Raw genomic sequence first — 12234 nt, 5'->3', positions numbered from 1 at the left:
TTCCAGCAGACTCAATCCTTCAGAGAGAAAGGAAAAAATGTCTTTACTTGTACAACATGTATATTTTACATATATATAAGAAAAATGCAGTAAATTATTAGTTTCCAAATAGGTGGTTTTGGATTCTAGCTTATGCAGCATCTTCAATCTTTGTTCTTTAACAGTAAATGTTTGCAGAGCAACAGTGCAAAGAAAAAGGACTTTGAGTCTCTAGGGGCTACAACTTGTGGAAAGACACATAAATTGTCAGATCAACAGTTGTCTGTTTGTTGTTCTTGCTATGCTCCTTGGCTGAAGAATGAACAGAACACACCAAAAGCAAGGTAAGTATGAAACAAAGTTTATTGAAGAAGGACGAGATAGGTTTATAGATAGAGAGCAAGATCTAGGCATATCGAGCAAGAGCATATGTTCTGCACAGATGAGGAACGGGGCCCCTGATGTAACAAGAGGCTCTGATAATGGTAGAGGGTCTTGTTTTATAGTGTCTGGATTGGGCCTTCCTTGTGGTTCAGATATCACCAATGAACCATTTTGATGGACAGTTAAGGACATGATAATTAGCCTTAGGTTACTCTAGGTCACTTCCCAGATCCTACTGTGCCTGGGCTGCCTGCCCCAGGGGCTGGGGAATTCCCAGTATTCTTTTGCAGATTGGCAGAGTGTCCTTCCTTCTCCCATATGTGGCAGTTGCTCAGGGCAGGATGTAGGTGAGGCGGCACCAAGATGGGCACCTGCATTTGTCCCTAGGAGAGCTGTAATCTCTCAATACCTACCTAACAAAATGGCTGTAAACTCTAGTTAATAAAGTGCATTAATGTTGATTCTTCTAGTACTGTCTTTAGATGATAAGGGTCTACAGCTTTTGTAAAGACCAAGGCTCTTGACCCCCTAGAATTTTGCTGAAAAATCAATGCCATGACATAAATTGATTAATAGCAGAAAAGACATTTATATATTTATATATATAAATATAAATTTTGTATAGATTTTTATATAAAATCTTTTATATAAATATAAATATGAAATTTATATTTATATAAAATTTATATATTTATATTTATATAAAAGACCAATTTTATATATATATAAATATATATGTTTATATATGTGTTTTGTACAACAAAGTATGGACAGTTATGTAGAAATATTATTGGACAAAAAGGGTATGATCTAATGGTAACAGACTGAGTGTAGAAACCCAGCAAGGCCTCTCTGTCTAGATTCCTCTTGGCCTCTCTGAGCTTGCATTCATTCCTCGTGGGTGCGGGGCAGGGCCCTCTTTGGAATGGGGTCTTATGACATATCCTAAATAACTTAAGTCAGATAATTACTTTATGGTGAGTTTTCATACTGAATAATTTTAGGTTTTATGGCTAGCTTTCAGGAAAATAGGTTCTGGCTTTTATGACTCACCTTGGAAAAGAGGGATTCTAGTTTCTGTGGCTAGCATAAGGGAACAATGGGACAGAGACAGGAGGACGGGAGAAGATCAGAGAAAAATTTTCACTTTTGAAGCTTTCATTTTGGCACACTGAAACACATTTTTTTCTTTAGTTCCCTATTTCTGCCAAGGACAAATCATAGTAAAGCCAATTTATTAGTAAAATAAATTTAGTCTTATTATATTTGGCCTATTTATTTGTATAAAGCATAACAGGAATAATTATTGGCCATATTTATTCTTTTAAAATTGGCTTTCTTGGAACTTTTTCATAAGGAATCTCAGACTAGACTTTTGATGCTGGAAAGCAAAGCTAAGGATTTGCCATCAGAATGTCTGTAATACCTGGATGAATTAGGAGAATTCCTCTTATTCAAGATCTCAGAATAACTTGGGGTTCCTAGGCCTATAAGAAAGTAATGTTGTTTACTTATCCACAAGTCATGAAATATGTCATGGATGAGACACTAGGCAAATCTTTCCAAAGGGAAATTTGTTGGCTCTGTAATGTCAAGCTTAATTCCTCAAAGCAGTCTGGAATTATTGGAAAATATGCCATTTAAATCAAAGCTTTGGTAAAATAACCAGTGTCTCTAATTGTGTCTTGTTATGAAGGAAAACAGATTTTTATTGAACTTATATAAATAACTATATTAATAAATTAACAATATTCACAAATAGTTTTCAAATTCTGGAGAATTCAAGTAGAAAAAAAAAATAAATACTTGAAATTTTGCACACAAAAGTGAACTGTATCAATTTTTTGTAAACTATAAATAATTCAAAAGAAAACCAAAAATCCTCTAGATTTCTGGAAAACAAAACACTAAAAGAATCAGTAACATTTTAAACAAAAAAGTCATTAAAAAGTTATTTCAGTCCTTTATTTATTCTGATATAACTAATTATTGTTCTTCTTAAGGTTGAGTTAGTAATCTTCAGGAAGGTATCAGCTTTTCAATTAAAGTTGTGAAATTTTGTTTTGTTTTAGTTTATAGATATAAACATCAAAGGTATCAGAAACCTATATTTAAAGATACTTGTCAAAGTCCTTTCTATAAATTTTCTTAAAGAAGTAAAGTTTGGACTGTAGCTGATCATAACCCACATTTTTGAGAAAAATTGTCATTGGATAACCCACAGGCACAAAATGCCATAGTTAATGATGTAATTGACAAGGCAATTTGTTTATTTCTGTGACATATAATCTAAGATAATAATCGTAATTATTACTGATAAGATATACAAAGACATATTAGAATTTTAGGAATCTCATATAATTTTGGAAGGCATATTTTTAATACATTGCTTTACAAATGTTACTCAAAGAAAGTTACTCTATAAAAGTTACAATTTTATATTTGGCAATGCTTCCTATAAGTTTATATCGCAAATAAACTGAATATGTCTCTTGTACTTCCAGGGGCCCTAATAACATTTGAAGTTTTAGATTTTGGAAATTTTGTCTAATATCAAAGGTGTATATATTCAAAATCACAAAACAAGATCACAGATCACTGTAAAATTAGTAATTCATTTAACCAAGGTTATAATTAAAAGATTCGAATAGAAAAACCTTTTACTCTTTTGTAGAGAGGAGATTCAGTTTTCTGAAATCTCTTTTCTCTTTCTTTCCCCTCTTTTTTTTGTAGTTTATTTAAAAAGTAAACAAAAACTTTTTATTATTTCTTATTATTAATATTATATGAAAATCTTCTTTAAAAGAGCAAACCAAATTTTATCTTTGTATTAGTGTATTATTAAATATAATAATAATTTTAATAATACCAAATCTATCTAATCTTAATTCATTTGACCCCAAGGTAAGATTTTTATAACTTTTTATAATTTTGTCTGGTGGGTGGTCTGTCCTTGGTTTTTAGTGCGCTGTTGCCAAAGAATGGCAAGACACACTACTAGCAGAGCAAGCAAGAGGAAATAAATGTTCATTGAGTAAAAGCAAAATACATTCACCACAGACAGTGAATGGGCTCCTGTTGCTACAGGAGGCCCTGTCTATTCACCAAAGTTTCATTTTATGTTGTCTGGGTTAGATCCTCCCTGGCAGGCATGGCTCATGCATCACTTGGATGGACAGCTGTTTGTTACATAACTGGAGTCTTACTGGGCATAAGGATTTTCTGTGAGCCTTTCCAAAAGCCCACTGAATGTGAGAGGGGGGTGTTGCAAAACCACAATGCAGATTTATGCTAATGACATGACAATTGGCCTAAGGCTACTCTTCCTCTTCTAGACTCTACTGCAGCTGTGGTGCTTGTTTTTCTAAAACTTCTTCTTTCGGGAATCGTTGTCACTTTTACAGTCAGCGTGCTGAGTTCTGATTGACAGTGCCCTTCTGCCTCTGTGGTGGTCCTCTGAAGCAGGATATGGGTACATGTCCCCCATGCCTGGGATAGCCAGAGGTATCTTCACTATGTACCTAAAAATTGTATCACTGTCTTTAAAAAAATAATCTTTTATACATATTTACTTTTATTTATTTTTCTTTTTTTTTATTTATTTTGAAGAAGTTTTTATTTTGTCAACCATTTTAAAATTATTTTTATATACTAAAAGTTACTAAAGTTAAATGAACTTGAAAAGCATTTGGGTTTATTTAATTTATGAGTACTCATATTTTTATGTTAATTTGGTACAATGTGTAGACATTACAGAAACGTGTATATATATGTATTAATACACATAACATATATACATGTATATACAAATGCTATAATTTTGATATTCAAATTTTAGCCATGAGACAAGTAAAACTTACTGATTTAAAAGAAAAGTTAAACTATGCCCTTGTGAATAGAAAAGGTTAAAGTTTTTATATATCTCACATGGCCTGAAGCCCTCAGTGTGTTTCAGAGAAAACAGGATAGCAATTTCTATCTCAAAGCATAGAGAAAGAAAAAATATAAGCTTTTTTAAAGAAGAGGTTTGGGTGTGTCAGTTAGAGAAGGATTAAAAATGGATGTCAAAGTAGCTCAAAATCTTAATAATTGATTTATAAGATTTTATAAAGATGAGCTTAGGGGAAATTGAGAAATCCCTTTAAAATAACCAGCTATATACCAAAATGTCGCATCTTGGCTTTTACAGTGTATTTTGGTATAAAGACATTTCTCCAAGTGTCTGAACAACACCCTTTTCTTCTAATGCACAAAGAAACGAGAAGCTCCCTGTAGTATAGTCAGTCGCTTCCAACGTTGTCATTTTTGCCTAGCTATTATTATACACACCAAGGTCAAATTCTTTCATAATACAAAGTAATTCTGATATACCTCAAAGCCAAAGAGATCAGGTAACATAACACAAAAGAGGGAAGAGTTTTATACTTGACAAGAATCTGTGCATGACTCTTTAGACTCCACAAGGTAAAAAGAAAACTCCAAAAAGGGGGTGAATGGTGCCTTTTCCTGAGTTCCTTAAAAGGTCTGAGTTATAAGAAGCACTCTCTACGTTTTTCATGTGGTACAAAGATGGCAAAGAGGAAGGAGGACTAGGAAGAAGTAAAAGTAAGTGGAAGCAGATTTTAGCCCAAACAGCTGATATTTATGGCTTTTGAACTTTTTTCTTTATTTAAAACTAAAGTTGTCTTTCGGTCCCACATTGAACTCGAGTTGGAAGAGGCGAGTCCGGTCTCAAAATGGAGGTAAAACCGCCGTCCGGTCGCCCCCAGCCCGACTCCGGCCGTCGCCGCCGGGGGGAGGAGGGCCATGATCCAAAGGAACCAGAGCAGTTGAGAAAACTGCTTATTGGTGGTCTGAGCTTTGAAACTACAGATGATAGCTTAAGAGAACATTTTGAGAAATGGGGCACACTCACAGATTGTGTGGTAATGAGAGACCCCCAAACAAAACGTTCTAGGGGCTTTGGTTTTGTGACTTACGCTTGTGTTGAAGAGGTGGATGAAGCAATGTGTGCTCGACCACACAAGGTCGATGGGCGTGCTGTGGAACCAAAGAGAGCTGTTTCTAGAGAGGATTCTGTAAAGCCTGGTGCCCATCTAACCGTGAAGAAAATTTTTGTTGGTGGTATTAAAGAAGATACAGAAGAATATAATTTGAGAGACTACTTTGAAAAGTATGGAAAGATTGAAACCATAGAAGTTATGGAAGACAGGCAGAGTGGAAAAAAGAGAGGATTTGCTTTTGTAACTTTCGATGATCCTGATACTGTTGATAAAATTGTTGTTCAGAAATACCACACTATTAATGGGCATAATTGTGAAGTGAAAAAGGCCCTTTCAAAACAAGAGATGCAGTCTGCTGGATCGCAAAGAGGTCGGGGAGGTGGATCTGGCAACTTTATGGGTCGTGAAGGAAACTTTGGAGGTGGTGGAGGTAATTTGGGCCGTGGTGGAAACTTTGGTGGAAGAGGAGGCTATGGTGGCGGAGGTGGTGGCAGCAGAGGTAGTTATGGAGGAGGTGATGGTGGATACAATGGATTTGGAGGTGATGGTGGCAACTATGGCAGTGGTCCTGGTTATAGTAGTAGAGGGGGCTATGGTGGTGGACCAGGATATGAAAACCAACGTGGTGGATATGGTGGTGGTGGAGGAGGATATGATGGTTACAATGAAGGAGGAAATTTTGGAGGTGGTAACTATGGTGGTGGTGGGAACTATAATGATTTTGGAAATTATAGTGGACAACAGCAATCAAATTATGGACCCATGAAAGGGGGAAGTTTTGGTGGAAGAAGCTCGGGCAGTCCATATGGTGGTGGTTATGGATCTGGCGGTGGAAGTGGTGGATATGGTAGCAGAAGGTTCTAAAAACAGCAGAAAAGGGCTACAGTTCTTAGCAGGAGAGAGAGCGAGGAGTTGTCAGGAAAGCTGCAGGTTACTTTGAGACAGTCGTCCCAAATGCATTAGAGGAACTGTAAAAATCTGCCACAGAAGGAACGATGATCCATAGTCAGAAAAGTTACTGCAGCTTAAACAGGAAACCCTTCTTGTTCAGGACTGTCATAGTTTGCAAAAAGTGCAGCTATTGATTAATGCAATGTAGTGTCAATTAGATGTACATTCCTGAGGTCTTTTATCTGTTGTAGCTTTGTCTTTTTCTTTTTCTTTTCATTACATCAGGTATATTGCCCTGTAAATTGTGGTAGTGGTACCAGGAATAAAAAATTAAGGAATTTTTAACTTTTCAATATTTGTGTAGTTCAGTTTTTCTACGTTTTAGTACAGAAACTTTAACAAAATGCAGTTTTGAAGGTGTTTCCTTGTGAGTTAACAAGTAAAGAAGATCATTGTTAATTACTATTTTGTATGAATTTTGCTAAAGTTAACTGTAAAGAAACACCTGCTGACTTGCAATTTAAGGGGAATCTATTCTCCCCATTTCCAAACCCTGATATGAATGGGCGCTGACATGTGGAGAGAATAGATATTTGTATGTTTGCAATGTGTGTTTTAGATAAATAGGATTGGGTATTTAAATTAGCATATTTGTGAATTTAATAGCATTAAGATTACCATCCAATGAAAATCTCAAAATTTCTATTTGGTTTTTGTGCATTTTCTTCCAAAATGTAATCATATGATTTTAGTGTGTTAGATTTGCTGAGTCCTAGCTGTGTTTAGAACATCTTCATTCTACATTTACCTTGGTCACATTTGAACTGCTGCCATAGTTTTTGGGTATAAAGAATGTCTACTGCCCACTATTTAAATTCTGGGAAGGGATAGTGGGCGTTTTCCCTCTTCCTCCTACTTTATGAAGACAGTTCTTAAGAACGTTTCAAAATAGAGGACCACTAAGCCTGCTATATCGGAGAAAATTAGTGGGTACTTTTTTTTTCCTTTTTAAAAGCACAAGAGGCCCATAAATATCTTATTTTCCTTGGTTTAATTTTTTTTTTCTCTATACACACTTTCAGAGCAAGAGAATAAAAATCATGCGTTATTTAAACCCTTAACTGGCTGGCATGCTTTCTGGTTTGTACCCTATACTTTTTGCTGGAGGAAACCAAGAACAGTCCTAGGTATAATTGTTTAAAATAACTTACTGCAGCAGAAATGTAGCATAGTTGCTTAGTACACTTGGGTGATCTGGAGTTCCTAAATTCCCAATGAACACATTGTTACTTCTTGTGTATATTTCAACCTAAATCATGTTGATGTGAGTTATCAATTTGTTTGGAAGGCCCTGGTTGAGAAGTTTTAGATAATAAGGTCATATATATATATAAATATAAACCAATGTCTACTGTTTTGCGCCAGCCAGTGCTTACAATTTCATTCGAGTCCTAAGTATGTGCCCTGCTGTTATTCTTTCTTTGGCAGTTGAACGTTGAATTTGAGATTTCTTATTTTTGTTTTAAGAAGTACTAAGCAAAACAAGCAATAAAAAGGGGAATGGGGCATGCTAGTGTTTGAATATGCTCTCTTGTTGCTTCTAATTCTGTGCCTCTGTGCATTATTAATATTTGGATGCATGCAATGCCAGCATGGAAATTGGTCTTCACACATACTGCAGTTTTCCAGAAACACTCACAAACCAATAAATGTAACAGACATTCAAAAAAAAAAAAAAAAAAACTAAAGTTGTCTTTTAAATGAAGCTTATCCAAGGTTGTGACTTAACCAAAGATGTACCAGTTGTCTCCAAAGAGGTAGAAAACAGTTTTTACAAGACCTAAAAGCACCGTAAAAACAGTTCAAAGAAAAGAAAGTTTTGCTAGCCATAAATTGAATAAAACCCACATTTTCATCTAAGCATATTCTCTTCAATCTCAGCTTCTCAGCTGACTATGTACACACAAAGACCCAAAAGCCCCACATGCCTCCAACAGACAGAAGAATATAGGAAATTAAAGGCTGTGTAAGGAAGAGAATCAGTACTAAATCAGTACCACAAAAGGTCAAAAGTTACATAAATATCAAACCAAAAGAGACTTTTCTCTGACCCAAATTGAACCCAGATTGTTGGGGTAAAAACACAGAATTTTAGCAGAATATGTCACAAGGTGAACTGGCTTTTGTTATTTTCACATGGGGCAGCTATTCTTGCAGGGGCAGTATAAAAAGGATTTTATCTTTTAGGTCAGATTTTTGCTTTTTAATATTGTCAGGATAATCTTTTTTTTTTTTTTTTTTTTTGGGACGAGGTCTCGTTTTGTCACTGAGGCTGGAGTGCATTGGTGTAACAGAGTTTGTAGCCCACTGCAATCTCAAAACTCCTGGATTCAAAGAATCCTCCTGTGTTAGCCTCCAGAGTTGTTGGGACTACAGGTACATGCCACTGCATCTAGCTAATTTATTTTATTTGTTGTAGAGGTGGAACTTCTTGCCTCAGGTGATCCTCCCACCTCAGCCTCCCAAATTACTGGAATCACAGATGTGAGCCATCATGCTTGGCCTCTAAAGAGAATTTTAAAGACTAGTTATGACACTATTATGTATCTTTAATTTAATTTAATTTTAATTTTTAATGAAAATAAGGCAATTGTTTAGAATAAAAGATATCTAAAATTCAGCTTTACTTAAAAAAAATAAAATCCATTTTTAATATGAGTTTTTCTAATTTAAATAATTTATCTTTTGTCATTAATTTTCAATGGTGTACCTATTTCAAAGTGACCCAATCTAATAGCCTCTTCAGAGAAGAAGCAATCCCAAAGATCCCCTCCTTCTTCCAGAAAAAGACTATGATAGCAACAAAGGTTGAGAGGACAAAAGCCCCTAATGAATGGAATTTCTGATGGAAAACACTTCTGAGCGCTTGCCACATTCAGAGCAAAAAAAATCTATGATTCCCAGCTATTTTCACACTGGCCACTTAATGTAACCCCAAAATTATGCCTTTCGAGTGGTGAAGACCAAGAAAGAGTTGCTCCCATATGGTCACAAGACAAGTTCTCAAGGACATGAAAGGATGAGAGGGAACTTCATCTGATACCCCTCTTTATGTACAATGCAGAAAGATATAGCAGGAAAAAAGACAATTTCTGGGAGGAAAGGGATCAAATGATATGAATTCATATCCAAAGAACACCAGAGTTGCTGAACCAAGACTGGTCACACAGATCTTTTTTTTTTTTTTCCATTAATCCAAACATTGTACAGGAGATGAACAGTGATTTTTGTCATCTGCTCAACAGGATTGCAAAGAGAGGGAGGCCAGGAGTCTTGCCAGTAAGAAATGTTTACTACTTTTGCAGGGAGATCAGGTTCCAGGTTACTCTTCACTGCAACTTCCTTCCAGAGCAGAGTGGCTTTGTTGATCCTGCTTATAGCACCAAACTGTAGGAAACAAGGCTCTTGATCTCCTAAAGGTTTGCTGAAAAATCACTGATCTGAGTAGATAGAGTAAGAGGAGGAAACAATACAAATTTCATTTAATGTGTATACATGTGATTCAAAAATACAGGAGAAATTGTCCATTTTTATGCTTAGGTTCAACAAAGTATGGACAGCAATGTAGAAATATGATTGGACAAAAAGAGTATTATCCAATGCTAACAGATGAGTGAGGAAACCAAGCAAGGCCTCTGGCTAGATTCTTCTTTGATCTCTTGGCCATGGGTGTGGGGCAGGGCCCTCCCTGGAATGGGGGTCTTACAACCGACATTCAAACAAGGTAGACTATTTCTTTATAGTGAATTTTTATACAGAATAATTTTAGGTTTTATGGCTAGCTTTCAGAAAAAGGGGTTTTGGATTTTTTGATCTGCTTTGGGGAAGAGGGATTCTAGTTTCTATGCGTAGTATCAGGAACAAATGGGACTGAGAGATAGGATGACAGGAAGTCAGAGAAAAACTCTTGCTTCTGAGGCCTTTATTTTGTGGTACTATTTTCTGAGCCTCATCCCTGTTTTCAGTAGCTAACCTTTGTTCTCCCTGGTAGGAGGAGGACAGGGTTACTTTTCTCTTTGTAAATCTATGTCTTCATGAAATTAAATAATTCAAACTTAAAGTTGTGAGAACTTTAAATTATTTGAGCCTTAAGGGGACTGTGACTCTTATTTCTCTGAAAATAAGACAGGGTCTTATGTTTATTTTTCCTCAAGAAGACACCCTAGGGCTTATTTTCAGGGGATGTGTTATTTTCCCCTCAAAACCTCAGATTCCAGCACACACAGGATGGACAGGAACCGACAGGGGGAGCCTACTTTGTTGGTGGGGCTGCCCACACCTTTCCAGTCACCTCTGGGATAGTAGCTGTCACAATTGGGCAGATGAGAAGGGCTACTTGTCTTTTTTACTGCTCTGCAACAATATACATGGGTTGTGTAGATATGCTACGTATCCACGCCCATCACTAGGTCTTATTTTCGAGGTAGGGCTTATATTGTGCACATGCTTAGAAATCCTGCTGGGGCTTATTTTATGGGTAGGCCTTATTTTGGGGGAAACGCAGTATGTGGCCTGAGTCACATAGCATGTAGCTGCAACTTCTGCTTTGATTTTCTCTTATTCTTGTACTGTAGATGATTAGGAAAAACTATAAAGCACCAAAGATAAGACACCCCATTGAGTCCATTACTCCTTCTTATGGAATGTTAGTGCAATCTTCCTTGGAATGTAGCAAACTGTAACTAATAAAATCACTGTAACACATGTATTGGCCTTGCATGGAAAATGTAACTCTGTTAAATTTCTCTAGCTTTGCCTATATAAGCAAGACCTTAACTTCCTCACTTTAAAGCACTGACACCATTCTTTTGGATTCTATGTTACCTGGGTGGTTATCTTCAAGATTTGTACTCAAATAAACTCTGCATTTAGTCATATTTTCTGATCTCATTATTTAAGGTTGACATCCTGCTTTTAGGCAAATAGAGGGAAGGAAGAGATCTTTCCTGCATCTGCTTCTTCTTAATTGTCTTTAGGTCAACGATACTTCATGTGTTGAGATGGCATATTCTGTACTCCCAGAGTTGTTAAAATCTGTGTTTACTAAAAGTAAGCTACCCCAAATGACCATAATATTGTAGACAAAGTTTAAATGGAAATAACTTAAAGTTTCTATGATCCCCAATAGAACACAAGATTTGCCATCTATTCCAATAATAACTGGCATGCCCTATGTTTTTTTACATTTAAATTTTACCTTTTTTATTATCATCCTCTAGAATTTTGTATATGATTAGAGGAATATAAAATAGATATTTTTCATGATAATATGAGAATACATTCAAGAGAAAAAATAAAAAGAAAAGAAACAAAACAAAAGGAACAAATTTTAAAGAATGTCACACCATGCTACTTTTTTTTCTTTCTCAATACAAGAAAACAAACAGGCTAAGTGTGACTCCATAAATTTGGGGGAAGGTTAATGCCAATAACTTAGCCTATTTTTGTGTAGAAAATAGTATAATTAAATAATTTCTATTTTCCTCAAAAGGTCACTATATTGTGTAAAATTCAAAATATTATCATATACCATTGTAAACATTAATAGCATTTTTCAATGAGGTTTTGGATGTCTTTTGAGATTTTAACTTTTTTTCTTTCATGTGAAAAAGATTCTTTGCTTGAATCTTCTCCATGTATTTCCTTATAAAACTCTGCTTTGTTAAATCCCTTATAAGTCAGCTAAGAATACCCCATCCTCCATATCTGACCATCTTCAATATCTAATCAGGTCCCTCATTCTCTATTCTCTTCTAAATGATGTGTGATCCCCCTGACCTATCTCCAACAAGTATCTTACTGAGTCAGTTTGGTCAGAATCCCCCTGGCCCATGATATTTCCTCTTAGTAATTTTATACTTACCAACTGTTCCTTGGTTATAAATAACCATTTTATCATTTGCACGTGCTATATTCA

The 12234-nt window shown here is 35.7% G+C and overlaps 1 protein-coding gene across 2 annotated transcripts; it reads left to right on the top strand.

Moving 5' to 3' along the window:
• The first annotated feature begins 5059 nt into the window (after window positions 1–5059).
• LOC105863034 (heterogeneous nuclear ribonucleoprotein A3-like) lies at window positions 5060–6422 on the top strand. 2 transcript variants are annotated; one of them, XM_076009390.1, is made up of 2 exons: window positions 5068–5105; window positions 5166–6422. In XM_076009390.1, the coding sequence occupies exons 1-2, from the start codon at window positions 5100–5102 to the stop codon at window positions 6228–6230; spliced, it is 1071 nt and encodes a 356-aa protein (XP_075865505.1). In that variant the 5' UTR covers window positions 5068–5099; the 3' UTR covers window positions 6231–6422. The 2 variants fall into 2 exon arrangements, with proteins under 2 accessions (XP_075865504.1, XP_075865505.1); XM_076009389.1 differs by having other exon boundaries at window positions 5060–6422.
• Window positions 6423–12234: the final 5812 nt, after the last annotated feature.

This window comes from Microcebus murinus, chromosome 13, assembly GCF_040939455.1.
Source record: "Microcebus murinus isolate Inina chromosome 13, M.murinus_Inina_mat1.0, whole genome shotgun sequence".
NCBI lineage: Eukaryota > Metazoa > Chordata > Mammalia > Primates > Cheirogaleidae > Microcebus > Microcebus murinus.
The sequence above is the reverse complement of the archived record's forward strand: the minus strand, read 5'-3'. Positions and strand labels throughout refer to the sequence as shown.

What these genes read in the sequence shown, in the direction of transcription:
- LOC105863034 (XM_076009389.1), top strand. Translation starts at nt 5,100, where the DNA reads ATGGAGGTAAAACCGCCGTCCGGTCGCCCCCAGCCCGACTCCGGCCGT.